Source organism: Aspergillus caelatus (genome assembly GCF_009193585.1).
Source record: "Aspergillus caelatus strain CBS 763.97 unplaced genomic scaffold BDV27scaffold_114, whole genome shotgun sequence".
Lineage (NCBI taxonomy): Eukaryota > Fungi > Ascomycota > Eurotiomycetes > Eurotiales > Aspergillaceae > Aspergillus > Aspergillus caelatus.
This window is the reverse complement of record NW_022475377.1, coordinates 1-17,225: the sequence shown is the minus strand read 5'-3', so window position 1 is coordinate 17,225 and position 17,225 is coordinate 1. Positions and strand designations below refer to the sequence as shown.

Below are 17,225 nucleotides of genomic sequence, written 5' to 3'. Positions count from 1 at the left end.
AGATCATAGGTGCACGACGTCGTCCCTTGTGGGGTGATTTGGCCCTAGTCATGGCACCTTCTACTGTAAACTCTTACAGTTTTAGTAGCCATCTGTTCAGATAGATCCTATCCTTCAATAGTGTCAGAAGTACTATAAACGACCTTATCCCAGTTGGGAAGCCCTCAGATTGTTTAACGGATTACACTCCCTACAAGATGATGAATCCCATCAATACAAACCGCCAGATTCGGGTGATCATTGTTGGGGCCGGTGCTAGTGGCCTTCTAATGGCCTATAAGCTCCAGCGCAACTTCGACGATGTTGAGTTTCAGATTTACGAGAAGAACCCAGACATTGGCGGGACCTGGTACGAGAATCGATATCCGGGATGCGCCTGTGACAATCGCTCCCCCACATATGTTTGGGTGTGTACATACAGACTACAGGGCCTTTTACTTTCTATACCTATCAGCCGGGGTTTGTGACACTGACAGACCCCGTCTGCTAGTCCTTTGGTCCAAATCCGAATTGGTCAAGCATCTATGGCTCTTCCAGTGAGGTCTTTGAGTACTTCAAAGGCTTTCAATCTCGCCTGAAGCTGAACGAGAAAACAAAAGTGTCTCACCAGGTCATCGGAGCCAAGTGGGACAGTGAGGTGGGTAAGTGGAACGCCGATATCAAAGATATCCCAAACAATACCGTGGTGCATGATGCTTGTGATGTTCTTGTCAATGCGGAAGGAATTTTGAAGGCTTGAAATATCCCACTATTCCGGGGCTGCATGACTTTGAGGGACAGCTAGTACACAGTTCCCCCTGGGATACCAACATTGATTTAAAGGAAAAGCATGTGGGATTAATTGGAAATGGGTACGGAACTGTCAGAAGTATAGAACGACACATACAACAAAACTGATCCAGTCACAGATCACCCGAGATTCAGATTCTCCCAGCCATTCTCCCCGAGGTTGCCAGTTGTACCACGTTTGTTCGATGGCCAACATGGGTTGCTGTCAGCGGCCTTTTTGGGTTTCAGCCACGAAGGTTCGAGCCGGATGAGAAGGACAGGTTCACAAAGGATCCGAACGCATTGCTTACCTTCCGGTGTTGGCTTGAGCACAATATGAACAATATATACCCTTTGTTCTTTGCAAAGTCCGAGGCTCAAGACGACGCACATAACCTCTTTGTCGATTCAATGAAGGACGCTCTCAACATCCCGGGGTTAGCGGAGAAAGTTATTTCTTCATGGGCCGTTGGCTGTCGACGGTACTATTGCCCAGACCTTTTTTGCAACAGTGTGCTCGTAGGGGTGTCAAACTCTTAATGCTGCTTCTAGGTTAACACCCGGTGTGGGATACCTACAATCTCTGAACCATCCCAAGGCCACGGTTGTCCATGGTGGGATTAATAGGATCACCGGTCGCGGCTGTCAAATGGAGGATAGAAAGGAGTATCCTGTGTACGTGTTGATCTGCGCAGTAAGCTCCATCGCATGTTAGGGAAGGCAGAACTGATATCTCATGATGGATAATTTATAGACCGGATTCGATACTACTTTCAAGCCACGCTTCCCGCTCACGGGCTCGAACGGCCGACAGCTTTCAAATGATTAGAAAGATGAGCCCAGGTCCTACCTCGGAATTACTGATCCCGGTTACCCCAACTACAATATCTTTCTTGGGCCGAATAGCCCGATTGGTAACGGACCAGTACTGGTAGGCATTGAGGGTATGGTTCTCTGAAAGGGCCCTAGTCGATGTTTCATCGCTAATAATCCCTTAGCTCAAGCAGACTATATCTGCAGACACATCACGCGTATTCAACAGCAAGGCGTAAGGTCGATTGAGGTGACTAAGGAAGCCGTCAATGACTTTATCGAGCATAAGGATCAATATATGAAAGATATGGTGTGGAATCAAGATTGTCGGTCCTGGTACAAAGGCAATACAGCGGACTGGAAGATAATTGCGTTATGGCCTGGGAGTACACTGCATTATATTGACACCCTTCAGCAGGTTCGATATGGGGACTACAAAGTACAGTACTTCGGAAACCGCTTTAGCTACTTGGGTAACGGCCCAAAACTTGTACCAATCTAAGATGTGAGAACTAGATGGTATTCTAGCTTTCCAATGCTTTGTCGAGCAAAGCGACTCTATTCAGTCTTTAAATCCTTTTATGCACCAGCAGCATATGGCTGTGAAGAACTATTCATGAATGACGAAGAGTGGCGCCAAGTCGACTACCTTCTTTGTACCACTAAGCTATCAAAGACTCGAGATTTAACAATATACCTTATCTTTAAGATCTGTAATGCACTTTTTAGTCATCTCGAACGGTCAATAATGCAGCTCCAGCGGAAGTGAGCTCCATAGAAAAGGCAGATGCTTAAGTCTCTTGAGACTGGCCGACTCAAGCTAGATAAGTACTACCCGCAGACAGATAACATGCTAGGGCATATTTATGCAATTCGTACTATAATAGCGCGTGAAAACCAGTTCCAATTCTTTCTCTCCGATGACTGGAATAAGCTATGGCGCAACCAATACCGGAAACCCTTCCAAGAAGCCCTGGCTCCCTACCAGGAACGTCTTGCTACTATCCAAGGCTCTACAAGCTCCTAAGCTACAGCGAGACCAAGTTGAAAGCTCTACAAGATGTTAAATCGGCATAAAGCACAGGCAAAGCCGGTCGGTGATAAAATCAGTCAATATCTTGATAGTGGTATGTTTAATACTACTTAATCCAAAGAATAGTCTAACCTTGTTATCTTCTTAATAAGATACTATTGACGCCGAGCCTCTTCGAGGGACAACCAAATCTGCTTTCCTTCAATCTCTTCAATTGCTCGGGATATTCTCTCTATTCCAGCAACAGGTGCTAGTGTAGAACGACTTTTTAATCCTGCTCGAGATATCTGTCATAACCGCCGCGGGAGTATAAAATCTGAAACAATTGAGGAGCTCATGATGGTTCTTTGTACAGCAAGATTTGATCTTGAATAGCAAGAGAGAAAGTATCTTGAGGAATTCTTCACTTTACAAGGGATAGAGGATGTAACGGAAGAGAACGAAGATAAGCTGGATTACATTGAGATAGAGGCTATCAGTGATACTGAAGAGGAAGACAATAGATATAATAATCTAATAGAGGTAGATAGTAATGGTGATGATGATAGGACTGATCCCCAATTACCAACGAGTAGCACACAGCTACGGGTATCAGGGAGGAAGCGGGAAAGTAGAGAGGATGATGGATTTGTACCTTATTGATAAATAACTAATGCAATCACTGAGTCAAGGCTTGTTTGCACTGTTGAGCCTGGGTTGGGCCCCGAAACCGGGCCCGGTTGGGCTTGGGCTTTCGTGGGTTCTGCCGAAGTCTAATTGCGTTAACTATTGATCTTTTCATTAGATATAAACACGATATTAACCACTTGTCATTCATCACCTATCCCGCAAAAGAAGTTGAATTAAGTACAAGCAATACGCAAGTCAAGTTAATAGACTGTCACTTTCCAAGCACCTTCCTAACCTGAAAGGCACATACTATGGTTACCTAGCTCCCCGTAAGTATATGCATGTAAATACAAAAGCCCAACTATTCTAGTTTATACTTACTCCTTTTTGTGAAAAACCGTCCCCAGGGAATTGATGTCGGTACCAGCACTTCCCACGAAGCCATAGAGTACACCATCTCCAAGATCTTGTTTTCCACCCTGTAGATCATCACTATCATAACCCCAAGTTCCGCCAGCCGCAAACGGATCATGTTCTTCAAATCTAATTGAATCAGTCCTTGCATCTTGGTCTTTGAGCTCCACGCCGGTTCCGAACAGCTTCAGCCACTTGACCGAGTCTCCGTTTCGGAAATCATAGCGGGTGTGAAGCAAGGCATCTCGTGTCTCGTCGCCCACAACGGGGCTCTCCTTGCCATTGATCCAATGGACCTGGAGAGCTTTCAGGATAGTATGATCCAGTGGGCCGGCCCCATACCAGACATCCACGCTGTCCACGGGAACAGGGGCGTAGTCCTCATTGTGTCTCCAAAGAGAATCTTGGAAATCTGTACCATAGACGCCACCAATGCGTTTGTTGAAGATAAGGTCGTCAGGACTTACAGTCATATTGGGTAATAATGGCTATCAGAAAAGAATAACTATTCGAAGGGCTTTTTATCAAGATTTACTGGGTGATGAATAAGTTCACAATACTAGATGAATTTCTCAATGTTGTGATAAAGACTGCGAATAGAGTCACTATAAAAAAGAATTCTTGACGTCTCTATATAGCACCCCACGGTGTCCTACTAGGAAACAGACAATTCAATATTTGACGTCAGCATATAATTCTATAACTCTTCACCACAAGCATGTATGAATATTTTATCACCTTAGTATGAGTCAATCACGTCAGTCGTCAAATTATATGCTGAGCCAAGCCATGTGCAGCTGCGCTAGCATGGTGGCAACTAGAATTATCTTTCTATGGATGGAAACAAAGTGTAAAGGATAATTCCCAGGAGCTCAGTGACTCCGGCATTGTAGGGAGCTGAGCTAAGAGAATTGCCATGACATCATGACTACTGAGATGTAACGACTATTCATGCATGATAAAGTACCGAAGCCCCAGAGTTGTAAAGGGGTCTTATAATTAGACTTCTAGCAATTCTACTGTTTAGTATTAATAATAATTATCACATAATTGACAGGTGTCTGTCCGCTATAAGCCGACTCTTTATAATAAACCCTACAGAATTCTAGGATGTGCAGTGTTCATCGTATCTCACTGGAACTGCCGCGACTGCAGCCATAACCTCTAATGGTTGTTTCATATTAAACCTCGTCCCCGCTTGCGGACGACGACCCTCTGATGGCGGTTGTCAGACCCGTAAAATAAAGGTGGAGAGCCTCAAGCTCCTGCCCATGGATTAGGCCGGGCTCAGCCCATGACAGACTGCGTGTGGGCCAGCAGAAGTCTAACTATGCCCAACACTTGGTTCATAAGAAAAAAGGGTTACCCCAATGGTCTCTATAGCCCGGATAGCTAAAAGCTTATATAAATTGGAGAAGGACTCCTCATTTGGCAGGAGTTCAACCGTGGGTTAGAGAAGCTACGGGTAGTCAGTTTAATAATAGTATGTATACTTTCTCCCCACAGCGGATAAAGATTTAGGTTACTGAACCTTGTGGCTGGCTGTGGTTGTTCAACACTACCCGTATCCACGTCCTGTGCAGGTATACCCTAGATCTACTACTCGTAGAAAGTCTGGTCCTGATGTCTCCTTAAAGATAATATCAAGGCCTAGAATAATATCTTTATACTCCGCAATGGGTAGGAGCTCAACCATTGGTTCGCCAAGCCATCCGTGGTTATATACTTGGAGACCGCAGATGAAACTTAGATTACAGATCATTTGGTTCTCTGACTTAAGTAGTCCCACGTTACCTTTGAACTATCTACGTGAATACTGTATGGCGCCGATGATGGATGGGGGTATGTTTGCAACGTATCCATTCTTCCATCCACGAAACTTTAAGGAGTCATGGAAAGGAGAGAGCCTAGTGAAACGCAGAAGATATACAGCCCTTAGATCATCCTACTTTATAGATGACTAGTATATCTGACCGTTGACGGTTTATTTGTTAAATATAAGGCGCTGTATCCCATGACGATTTAACGTAACCTGAGAACCACCACTAACCCACATTCGGTCATCAACACCCTACCAGATCTAGGGCTTATCTAGATGTCAGAGCTGTCAGGTTCCATGAGGAACAATAAAATATTTACTAGTTGAATATAGGCAATAGAGTCACCACTGATGGGCTCTATATAGGGCACTATGTTAGAGCCTCGGTAGTATTTCCCTGGCAAGAAGAAATAGTTCCGGAAGAATGCCTCTTCAGGGACTAGAGACACACGAAGATCTTAATAGTTTTTTTAACAGCAACAAACATTGGCTGCTTCCCCTGGGAAGCGGCCAGGAAAATAGATAGGATATTTGAGAATAATCTCAGGGATCTAGAACGGGTGAAACGAGCAGAAAGTAGAGAAAAGAGATAGTAGAAAGGGCCATCTAGGCACGCCTAGAAAGCATATACTAAAGGTTAAATGGAAAACCCTTAATCATTGAGTTCTAGAACGTAGTTGCTGTGTACTCCTGTCAGTTCCAGTAGTAGACGTATTCAACGGGCCAGTGAAGCATACTGGCGAGCGACGCACCCTCTTACTAGGTAGACTCAGACCACTGCCTAGTAATACGGAAAGGTGACACTGGTGGGTTAAGGGTTAACCTAATAGCGGGCCGCTCATTACCGTTTGTCACCCACCACCTGCCGCACGATATCCATACTCACCGAAACTTTCGAACCTCAATATTTCGAACCTTTATATCTCAACCAATATGACTCCAATCGAAGAGGTGTTAGCCGTAATCAATTCTCTGTAGCCTAGCAAATTGATTAGTTATACTAAAGTTGTAAAAGAGTTTGTTATACACCGGTCAACTCTATCAAATCAAAATGTCACCGGGAAACGTGCGGCAGGTGGTGACCCACGTTAAACTTTACGCAGTTATTAACCAAAGGAGGCCACGGGAGCCGGAACCTGCCATTGTATCTCGGAGGGAGGCAGGATGATGGGTTTGACGTTGTTCGCAGGTCCCAATGCTGATGAAACGGATCTAAAAGCAGAGAAGGATGTCCTGCATACTATTTAGTGAGGTGCGCGAGGAAGCCTCTTCTTATAGCTCTGTGCTTAATCCTATGACTAGTATATATAAGTAAGGATGTAAGGCAGACAAATCTGACAACGAGGCTGAAGACTATGCCAGGTTTGGTTTCTGTTGTTCTTATTTTCTTATCTTTTTTTCCTTTTTTTTTTTTTTTCTGACTTCCTTTTCTTCTTTTACTCCTTTCATTATGGCCTTTGAGGTGACCCGCATGCTGATATGTGGATAAAAGGCACTATTTGATTTCTCCCTGTCACGCCAAGCGCAAAGGATGCGCTACTGTAAGCCATTCGTACACACACAGCAACAAAAGAACTCCAATCACGGACTGTTTCATGCATTAGGAGACGCAAGGTGAGATATGGTTGGGAATAACATTGCCAGAATGCTGTAAACTAACTGGTGTTGGCCGGGGTTTCTCGGATGATCCACCTAATTGCGACCATAACCATCATGAATCTCGTTCAATCACGACCAAGGCCTCTCCACATTTGTTGAGCTTTTCTCGGCATGTATTTGACTACATAATAAGAGCCACCAAAGTAGATATCATTCCATCCTCGCCCCAGTCTTTCATTCAGCAGTTGCTCTTTAGCGTGACTTTCGATGCCCAGGGCTACTGGGCACCAGCATCTCCCTTGCTCTCCACCCATTCCTCCTCAATCACCTTGGCTTTCTCGTTTTGTGCATTTTGAGCACCAGTAATATGCGCTCCGATTCCATTACATTCATATTTCTTGAACTGCCGGGTTGGGACCTGAGCCTGGAACATATCGTCCAGCTCTTCGAGGGAACGGCCTCTGGTCTCTGGCACCATCAAAAACACCCAGATCAACGCGACGACCGAGAAGCCACCATAGATAAATGTGACCGACCCTCCGAGGCGTGCTTGTACATACGGATTCACAAAGTTGATAGGAACCGATGTCAGGAAACTCCCCATCGAGGCAAGGAACAACGTGCGCTCCCGCAACTGGCCAGTCCCTACTTCGCCTGCCACGACCCAACAGCCGGGGCCCCAGGTGAAGCCATACATGCAGTACCAGAGGATCAGAAATGCAATGGAAGCCGTCGCTGCAGGGGACGACCCACTGCTTGTGTCTCCGGTGGCGATTGCAATACCGGTTCCAAACATTGTGCCACCGAGGAGAATTGACCCGATGCACAAAGAGTACCTTCGACCGACCTTGTCAAAGCTAAAGAATGTGATGATGTGGACAGCAAAGCTGCAGCCAGTCACCATGAGATTGGTGCGCAAGGGGTCAGGAAATTCCAGTTGTTCCATGAACGTGACGATAAAGTTCTGAATGAAGGAAACGCCTTGGGCCTGCTGCAGCACCTGGACCCCAATAGCGATTATCGTACGTCTCCGGTTGGAGCCTCGAAAACAGTCCCAGATTGACGTTGCCTTATGCAGCTCCTGTTGCTCCTCGGTCTGGGCCTTAAGCAGTTCCACCTCATATGGAATCGTGTCTGGGTAATTCGACAGCGATCGCAGTACTTGTTCGGCTTCCTCAAAGCGACCACGGTAGATGAGGTAGCGAGGCGACTCGGGGATAAATGCATAGAATGCGATATATCCAATGGGCACCAGCAGCTGGCAGAGGATGACAACCCTATGAATATTAGATTTCACATAATACCAATTCACAGTCAGCAGGGTTGCATCTTACAGATACTGCCATTGATCCGTCCTTGAACGGGATAGGTAAACCACAAGGGAGGCCAAGAAAACGCCCAGGGAGTTGAAGAAACTATACAGTCCCAGAAAGGCACCTATCAATAAGTGAGATCCTACCCTCGTTATTATATTCGCTACGACATACCTCGAATACGCGGGGGTGAGCATTCCGACAGGTACAGTGGTACACAGTTGGATGCTAAGCCAATCCCCGAGTAGACAACAATTCGGCCAACGACAAGTTGCCAGAAGGATGTCACTGCAGATGCTTCGAGGGTGATGCCGATTAACATCAGCAGCGACAGCACCAAGAACGAGTTACGACGGCCAAGCTTAGATGTGACGATTGGTGCTATGATGCAGCCCAGAATAATACCTGCCGATCCTGTACCTGTGCCGACCGATGTCTTTTGGGATGGAATCACGAAATGCCCAAGGGAGTCATCATATTCACCATATTTCTGCTGGAACTGGGAAAGACCCAACGCGCCTCCCCACCACCCGTTATCGAAACCGAAGCCCAGGGCTCCCAGCGATGACACTCCGCCGATGAGCGCCAGCCGCCAGTTGAGGTCTTGATACAGCGGCTGGGCCTTTAGCTGTTCCAACATATGTGAGAACATAACGTACGTATTGCAAGTGGGACAAAGATAGCGTGAATGATGGGGCAACCAAGACTCTCCACAAGGCTAATGGAACATGATATACGAGTCGATAAGGCCATTGCTTTCCCCGCAAAATCTCCAGGCCTCTACGAACTAGGAAGTCTGAAGCACCAACTGTGCCCCCACGGAGCACCCCCAAAGGGTGTCGGATGCAGCCGACCTTTCTGGGGTACTCTCAGGCATATGGAGCAATTATAGCCAATATCGGAGACTGTGTCTATGTACTTAACGTTCAATCGCAAGCGTTATTGTTCACTTTAACTTCACCCGCTCTGTCCAAGGTGCTTCATGATATTACTGTCATTCATCATTGCTCTACAAATCTGCAGTTGAGAATCACCATGTCCCGTCATGCCAAGACTATCGTGCAGTCTGCCATCCTCAAGTCTGCCGCGAACCTCACCGCACAGCTCTTTCGGTACTCGACCAATGCGACAGCTCTGCCCCTGGACTGGAAAGCAGTCATTGAATTCGCTATCTTCGGCCTAATTCAGGCCCAAGTGAACTGCCATTGGCAGGAGTTCTTGGAAGACTCATTTCCGTCGTACTCGGCCAGCGCTCAGCCAGCGGATAAGACAACGGCCGCTCAGAAGAACATTCAGTGGCGGAACATTGTTTACAAGATTCTTCTGGATCAGACCATCGGGCTCTTCTTAATGAACACGATATTTTTAGTTTGCACCGGTTTCAAGCAATCCGAGAGTGCGTCCGTGCTTGTGGCAGAAGTCAACCGGAAGATCTGGCCCTTAATCGTGAACGCTTGGAAAGTCTGGCCAGCTTGTTCTTTATGCAATTTTATTTGGGTTCCTGTGGGGTCTCGAGTACTTGTTGCCTCGTGTGTAGGATTTGGCTGGAATATCTTTCTAGCCTTCTTTACAATGGTTAAATAAGGGTACTATGAGGGTTCGAGTATGTGGGCGATATATATATATTTACGGTTGAGTTGCGTGAGAGGAAACATTTGTCATTCAGTGCTTTTAAATGCTTTCAAGTGCTACGTAGTTAGGAAAAGCTGTGATTTACACAAAGCTCTCAATTCCATACCCAGATAAATGACAAGGAGTGAGTTGCGGTGTGAGGTTTCTCGTATTCCGTAACCTTGACCACCTGCATTAAATAGTTAACTATCGTGAGTGACGTGCTGGAGTGCCCACCCACACTAAACCTATTTAGTCAATCCAGTGCTACATCAAATACGGAAATTCGTAGCCTCAGGAAGTTCCAACCCTACGTTCCAAAAAGGGCAACTTCAACCACAACCATCGTCACTCATAAAGCAACGTCTAACAACAGAGATGCCAGCGCCAGACTACTGTTTGCAATCAACCACAGAAAGCTATGGCTTGGTTGTATAATGTGTTTCAATTATTACTTTTGACGGGCCTGTGTGTCCGACCGTCACTGCAATCACAATGCATGAGTTCGACGGTAAAGAAGCCGCGGGTGTTGGTACTCAGCGACATCGACAACGAGCCGGATGATGCGCAGTCCCTGGTTCGCCTGATGGTGTACTCCAATGAACTACATCTGGAAGGTCTCGTGGCGACGACCAGTATCTGGCTCAACGATACGACTCGACCCGATCTCATGCATGACATCGTCGATGCCTTTGAATTATCTGTGCCGTATCTGCGCAACCATGCATCGGGATGGCCCGAAGCAAGCGAGATCCACAGTTTAATCGCGTCCGGACTGCCTGTGTACGGTATGGATGGCGTTGGAGAAGGGAAGGACAGTAGTGGCTCAACACTTTTGGTTAACGCGGTGGACAAGTCCGAAGAGCCCCTCTGGGTTCTGGTATGGGGCGGTGCATCGGTTCTGGCGCAGGCCTTATGGCACGTCAATGCCACCCGATCGCCGGAGGATATCGATCGCTTCGTGGCCAAATTGCGTGTGTACTCAATCTCCGACCAGGATAACACGGGGACCTGGATGCGGCGCAACTGGCCGAGTCTGTTTTACATTGCCAGCGTGCACCATTTCAATCGCTATGCGGTGGCTGGATGGGGCGGCATCTCGGGCGACGACTACTACCATTTCCCAAACAATGCCAACAAGGAGGTCATCACATCCGCCTGGGTCCAGCAGAACATACAGACCGTCGGCCCGTTAGGAGCGAAATATCCGGATGCGGACTTTATTATCGAGGGCGACACCCCTTCCTTGTTGCACGTTATCCCGAACGGTCTTTCCGACCCAGAGCACCCGGAGTGGGGCTCATGGGGTGGTCGGTATGGGCCTGTGGCCTTTGGAGAAGGCCATTTTGCCGACAGTGTTGACACCATCGTGGATGACTCGGGGCGAACGATGATAGGACCGCACGTCACCGTCTGGAGATGGCGCGAGGCATTTCAACAGGATTTCGCAGCTCGCATAAAGTGGACAATAGCGTCCAGGTTCTCTGACGCGAATCATGCTCCGGTTGTCACGATCGACGGGGACCGCACTCGTCAAGTTATCCAGATTCCGGTGGAACCAGGTCAGGAAGTCGTGCTGGACGCGACGGACTCTTGCGATCCCGACGGAGACAACCTCACTTTCAAATGGTGGCAGTATTTAGAACCTTCCTCCAATAACAACAACCCCCGGAGAGATGTTGCTGAGCTTTCCCTGAGTTCTACGGACTCCCCCCGAATCACTGTCACAATTCCCCCGAGCGAGGTAATAAGGCGAGAAGGCCGCAACACACACCCGGAAAGTGACAAGCACCTGCACCTCATCGTCGAGGTTTCTGACGGAGTCCTGGTATCCTATCGTCGGATCATCTTCACGGTTCCGGGCTTAGAAGCTGCTCGGGACAAGCAGAAGAACCACGATGAACTGTAGCGGATATCCAACTGTGTATATTACCATTGACCTTGGTTCGTAATTTAGGCCTAGGCATTCAGTTAAGACAGCGATCATTCTACAAATATCTCCTGAGAAGAACCTGTTGAACAAGGGCTGGTACCGAGACATTATTTTGAATAGGCTACCCTGATTTTAATGGGAATGGACCCACGAGCCTACATACTTCCAAAATAGAACAATGCCAATGGAAACTCCCACCTTTACTCAACATCTCTTGGCTACAAGTGGCTGATAGAGCCTGTGCACTGGAGCTGGTAAATCAGGTGGTCAGAATGCCTTATGTCGGTGCTTTTCCGACGCCAGCCTTCGGCCCCGCAATACATGGATTACTCATGGTGGGGATTTGATTTCCTCGGTTATCCAGGCGAGTTTCCAGGGACCGGAGAGATAGTTTTTGCATGCTCGATTGTATCATTCTGTGATAATATGGCGAACTCTTCCCCAATCCATATATTAGGGCTTGGAAGCATTGGGCGTTTTATCGCCCACTCTCTTCGTTCTCTGCCTGATATACCCCCCATTACACTTCTTCTTCATCGAGAATCCCTGCGTCGCGAATTCATCTCCACCGGACAGAAAATAAGTTTGCAGGTCGGAGAAGATGGAGACGTGGACGAGCAAGCTGACTTCAATGTCGAGGTATTGGGGAGCGATACCACACCCACATCGCCAATTCGTTGTCTTATTGTCACAGTCAAAGCCTCGATGACAGTAGACGCTATCAGACCTATCAAAGAAAGGCTCGGGCCAGATTCTGTTATCTGTCTATTCCAGAATGGCTTGGGCCAAATGGAAGAATTAAATCAGCAGCTTTTCCCTGACCCAGCCACACGACCAACGTATATGTTTGGGATTGTTCGACACGGGGTCTACTTAAAAGCGGCTTTCCAAGCGGTATTAGCTGGTCGCAATGGCTGTGTCTCCGTGGGCTTTGTAGACGCAGATGGCTTAGCCATAACCCAGCCGAGAAATCGTTTTCTGGTCGATACTCTGCTTCGATCAACAGCTCTCAATTGTGAAGAATTGGACTGGACCAGTCTTTTCCGAGATCAACTATTCAAGCTGGCAGCAAATTGCGTCCTCAATCCTCTTACAGCCCTACTAGATGTCCGAAACGGTGTGATCGCAGATATGCCACAGGTCAGACCATTAATAAACCGCCTCCTGGAGGAGATCTCAACGGTGTTTGGTCGGCTGCCACAAATCCAGAGTCTTTCCGCTCATGCTCCCTCATGCTTCTCCCCGGCGTCCTTGGAAGCCGTTGTGATGGACACAATTAGAAAGACAGCGGGAAACTCCAGCAGCATGCGAGAGGATATCCGTAAAGGGAGACTGACGGAGATTGAATTTATTAATGGCTGGATAATCAAGCGCGGGAGGGAACTGGGGGTGGAATGCGTGACTAATCTTTCTTTGACTGAACTGATTCTGGCTAAGAGTAGTATATCTCATTAATGCCGGTTTGATGTTTTGTTGGCATCACGCCAGCTATAATTAAGCCATTGAACTAGTTCATAATTCGTTCATATGTTACCGATAAGTTATTGCTCCTATGGCCCAGGGAGGGCTTGGAATATGATTTATTTGCATGAAAAGCCACAACCACCGCAAATAACACGCACCTGTGACGGTCCTTGAGCCTCTATATCGGTGTCATGCATTGGCAATAGGGAGGGTCATCAACCATAATATGGGGTTGGGGGGGTTTTAATACATGGGGGGTTTCGTAGCTTGTATTCAAGGTTGCGACATCTTCGGTTGTGGATAAGCTTGGGAAGGGAATAACCTCGTGTCCGTTATTCAACTCAGCAAGTCTAACTGTTGCATCCTGGATCAGGGCATAGTTCGCAGTCATCTCGATAGCGGCAAGCCTAATCGAGTGACGGAGTTCGCCCTTGTGCTGGGACGTATCTCTTCCCTGCTTGTCTTGGGGTCCGCATTAAGCTCAACGGATGCAGTAGATCCTCGCGTATGATAGACGACAGTAAGAACGTTGTTGTTATAGTTGTTTTGTTTACCAATTCAATTCATTTGGCCCAAATAGACTGGAAAAAGTCTCGTAGTGCATCATAATGGGCATAGTGAGTGGCATCATTCTCCAGGACTGACATCCGATGACGTTGCGGATCGTAGATTCAGCTGCCTCTCCGGTGATGGGGTTTCCGAGTCTCCCGACTCCATCTGGTCTGGCTCCATGTTGAAGGGGAGGGGGGAGGAATGCTTGGAAATGGTACAGTGTAAATAAAACGCGTTAGTGAAAGTCGGTGTGGGGTGAATGGAAGAAGAAGATAGGAATCAAGATCTATAGACCCAGTCTATTAAGGAGCCATCTGTGATCGAATGAAAACAGCCCCTGTCCTGTAATTAACGAATACTTGATCTACATTAACAGTTTTCGCCCGAGGGACTGTGGCGATCGTACCTGGGAGTAAGTTCATTGCCATTTGGCAATGTCCTTGGTACAAAGAGATGAAAACAAGAGGCATGTCTGGATCGAAGTATTATTCGCAGTAGCTATCTTCCAGCAGAAGCAAAGAATGTATTGTGACTGGTTGGCTGGGCGACCAGTATCACGGATATGATGAGAGCGCAATAGTGACGGTTTGTTAGAAAGACTATGATGTAGTCAACCTTGAAGGAACTTGGACCCGTAGGAAGCCCTGTTGTTGATGGCCACTTATTACACATCCTCACTTGGCAGAGGGATATACGCTGTCCTCCTCAATTCTCCTATGTTGGGGCATGACACTATGAAGAGGATCCGAGACACCAGTACTACACCGTTAGTTTTAAGTGCTGGAAGCCCAGAAAGTATATATCATTGCATAGCTAAGTACTTATATTGTACATGGTAATAAAATCACTCACATTATAAAAATATATAGGAAATAAAAACAATCTAAAATGGTAAAAGTGTTTATAGAAAGTGTTTTAAGCGACATATATTTGATTGAAGAGAAAACTACTGAATTATAGCACTAACATACAAAACATCGAGCTAACGGGAATCGATTCAAGACATCACAGTAAGATCTTTTGCCAGAGAACCATGTCCCTGCGCTATATAACCGCATACTTAGAATAAACCAGTACATACGACCATAGGGTGTGGAGAACAGGGCTTCCCGTCCGCTCAGCCGTACTTAAGCCACACGCCGGGAGGTTAGTAGTTGGGTGGGTGACCACCAGCGAATCCCTCCTGTTGTATGTATTTTTTTATTTTTTCGGTTTGAGCCTCGTTCTTTAGTGTTTTGTATTCCCCACTCAGCTAGAATAGCCAGCGACCACAGACACGATACGTTTAGCCAGGCCGAAGAAAGTGACCCTCTCTTCTTCTTCCTTGGAAGCCTTCCCACCTAGTGGCTTTGGAGTCACCGCAGTTTCTCTCGCAGAAGGCATAGAGCCAACGTGCTCTTCGACTGTAGGAAATACACATGGGATGTGTAGAATGGGAGACGGTGGTGCTTCGGAGGTACCAGAGGGATCGGTCTGTGGGGTAGCCAGTGATTCACTGCTGCCACTATCCGTGAGATCCTCCTCCAATTCTTGTGCAGCGGCAGCGGCGATCTTGTTCCGTTTGAGCTCTCCCCGGATCCAGTTCTGCCATCGTCCCTCGTCCTGGGAGGATCCTGCAAATGATGATTTGTATTCGGGCTTGACATATCCATTCTCATGGTAGGCATTATCGACAAACGCCGCCCATCCTTCTACAATGCGACGAATATCATCAAGGTCTTTTTCAAACCACTCCCCATGGCTAACTGGTTTCGAATCGCATAAGTCACAGCTATGCTTTTGGCGTTGCTGGTCCAACTCCGCATGCACCAGTTTCTCAACCTTTTTGGCATCGGTGCACTCAGTCAAGGTATGAACGACGAGTTTAGGATAACATTTGGCCCACTTTGCAAATCGACCCTTCCTGTTTGTCGTATGGCCGACCTTGAATTTGTGGGGGATGTTCGCATCTGAGAAAATGTATACAATGTTCAATGTCCCTTGGACCTTTTTCGGCTTGTTGATTATTGCCATTATTTTTTCGTCAACTTTGTGGGGTGAGTTATGTTTCTTATTCATCTGGAAACTATCTGGAGACAGAGTCGCTCTCTGTCGGCCATCATCTCTTTTTTGTGGTGTCAATGGTGCGTTGGTATCTGGCAAAGCCTTGCTGGGGGGGCAGCTTGTATCGCTAATCTCTTGAGTCCACTGGTCCACAGCCCACGAGATGTTTGTCTCTCTGCGATGCGTCGCACAGAGACATAGCTTCGCGATCTCTAGAAGAGGAAGCTTGTTTCGGGGGGTGTTTTGGTTCGTTATGTAAAAGGATTTAAGGTTGTCAAACTTGATCCATTGCCCACAACGCTTGATAGAGCCGTTGTTGGACACTTCCGCGACACACTTTTTATTCGCTTCGAGCGCGTCAAGGGCTGTATGGTCAAAATGGAGGAAAGATGTTACAGGCATGTTACAGAATGGGAGGGTCAGAAATACCGCGGGGTGGAATCGGTCGTAGGTCTTTCCACATTGTGATCGGGGCCCTATTTTCTGCTATATAAGGATGGAGCTCAAGAGGAGTTGGTGAGCCAAGCCACGCGAAGGAACAGACCTCTGTCCCCAGCCTCCAGCCTCCAGGCACCGGAACTTGCGGAATAATAGACGATGGTCCTCCATGATAAGATGTACATCCTTGTTCGAGGCTGAGCCGATGGGACGTGATTGGCACGGAGGCCACGCTCAAGCGCGCCGATCCGGCCACTAGTCAGGGGTGCGATAATTGAATCCACCGATGCTTGTCTTAATAAAGAAAGAAACCCGACACGTCAAGGTACTTGATCATATCTATACCCTGCGCATGACCAAATGAATTGGAGCGATTCCTTAGCGCCTTTCAGTACCTGGGGGCACATGGTGGTCTAACCATAACCAGAGTAGAAACCGAAGATAGCGCTGGTTCCTCACTGGTTCCTCCAGCCTCTGGGGGGGTGAATCAGCTGCTTTCAGCCTTGTAGCCTGAGTCAGGTGGTACGACGTTAGCCAACTTTCAATTCCCTCGATAATCTCTCTGCGCCATTCCTACGATGCAGGCCACCCAAATCCATATATCGTAGGCATATGGTTATGTATCAAACCGCGTGTTAGTCAGTTCAATATTCCTATTTCAACAGGTTGGGAATGCCAGCTTAAGCCTACCTATATTGCGCCCTTTGGACACTTCTCGCATGACCTGTCTTCCTATCGGGGAGGTATGAATACCGGCATGACTAGTCCCGCACCGCTTGTCTGCCTCACGTCCGTGCTCTGTTCGTTTCTTCTTCC

General features: G+C 47.3%; 7 protein-coding genes across 7 annotated transcripts; 4 read left to right on the top strand and 3 right to left on the bottom strand.

Annotated features, from left to right (window-relative positions):
• Positions 1-197: 197 nt before the first annotated feature.
• Positions 198-2,083, top strand: BDV27DRAFT_146125 (flavin-containing monooxygenase; the record flags this gene model as incomplete). Its single annotated transcript, XM_032070522.1, has 7 exons — positions 198-407; positions 491-698; positions 734-851; positions 909-1,250; positions 1,321-1,462; positions 1,598-1,712; positions 1,767-2,083. The coding sequence occupies 7 exons, from the start codon at positions 198-200 to the stop codon at positions 2,081-2,083; spliced, it is 1,452 nt and encodes a 483-aa protein (XP_031926485.1).
• A 1,517-nt stretch (positions 2,084-3,600) lies between these two features.
• BDV27DRAFT_158803 (uncharacterized protein) lies at positions 3,601-4,110 on the bottom strand (the record flags this gene model as incomplete). Its single annotated transcript, XM_032072766.1, has 1 exon — positions 3,601-4,110. The coding sequence occupies one exon, from the start codon at positions 4,108-4,110 to the stop codon at positions 3,601-3,603; it is 510 nt and encodes a 169-aa protein (XP_031926484.1).
• A 3,222-nt stretch (positions 4,111-7,332) lies between these two features.
• Positions 7,333-9,020, bottom strand: BDV27DRAFT_158802 (general substrate transporter; the record flags this gene model as incomplete). The annotated part of the gene is made up of 3 exons (XM_032072765.1): positions 7,333-8,332; positions 8,390-8,492; positions 8,543-9,020. 3 exons carry the CDS (start codon positions 9,018-9,020, stop codon positions 7,333-7,335), a joined length of 1,581 nt encoding a protein of 526 aa, XP_031926483.1.
• Positions 9,021-9,403: 383 nt separating this feature from the next.
• On the top strand, positions 9,404-9,952 carry BDV27DRAFT_158801 (Mpv17/PMP22 family protein; the record flags this gene model as incomplete). Its single annotated transcript, XM_032072764.1, has 1 exon — positions 9,404-9,952. One exon carries the CDS (start codon positions 9,404-9,406, stop codon positions 9,950-9,952), a length of 549 nt encoding a protein of 182 aa, XP_031926482.1.
• A 448-nt stretch (positions 9,953-10,400) lies between these two features.
• Positions 10,401-12,003, top strand: BDV27DRAFT_165467 (uncharacterized protein; the record flags this gene model as incomplete). The annotated part of the gene is made up of 1 exon (XM_032073944.1): positions 10,401-12,003. The coding sequence occupies one exon, from the start codon at positions 10,401-10,403 to the stop codon at positions 11,886-11,888; it is 1,488 nt and encodes a 495-aa protein (XP_031926481.1). The 3' UTR covers positions 11,889-12,003.
• Positions 12,004-12,331: 328 nt separating this feature from the next.
• On the top strand, positions 12,332-13,367 carry BDV27DRAFT_165465 (ketopantoate reductase family protein; the record flags this gene model as incomplete). Its single annotated transcript, XM_032073943.1, has 1 exon — positions 12,332-13,367. Exon 1 carries the CDS (start codon positions 12,339-12,341, stop codon positions 13,365-13,367), a length of 1,029 nt encoding a protein of 342 aa, XP_031926480.1. The 5' UTR covers positions 12,332-12,338.
• A 1,734-nt stretch (positions 13,368-15,101) lies between these two features.
• On the bottom strand, positions 15,102-16,480 carry BDV27DRAFT_129914 (GIY-YIG nuclease family protein). Its single transcript, XM_032067313.1, has one exon. The coding sequence runs from the start codon at positions 16,371-16,373 to the stop codon at positions 15,177-15,179; it is 1,197 nt and encodes a 398-aa protein (XP_031926479.1). The 5' UTR covers positions 16,374-16,480; the 3' UTR covers positions 15,102-15,176.
• Positions 16,481-17,225: the final 745 nt, after the last annotated feature.

Coding starts and splice junctions, on each gene's coding strand:
- BDV27DRAFT_129914 (XM_032067313.1), bottom strand. CDS start 16,373: ATGCCTGTAACATCTTTCCTCCATTTTGACCATACAGCCCTTGACGCG.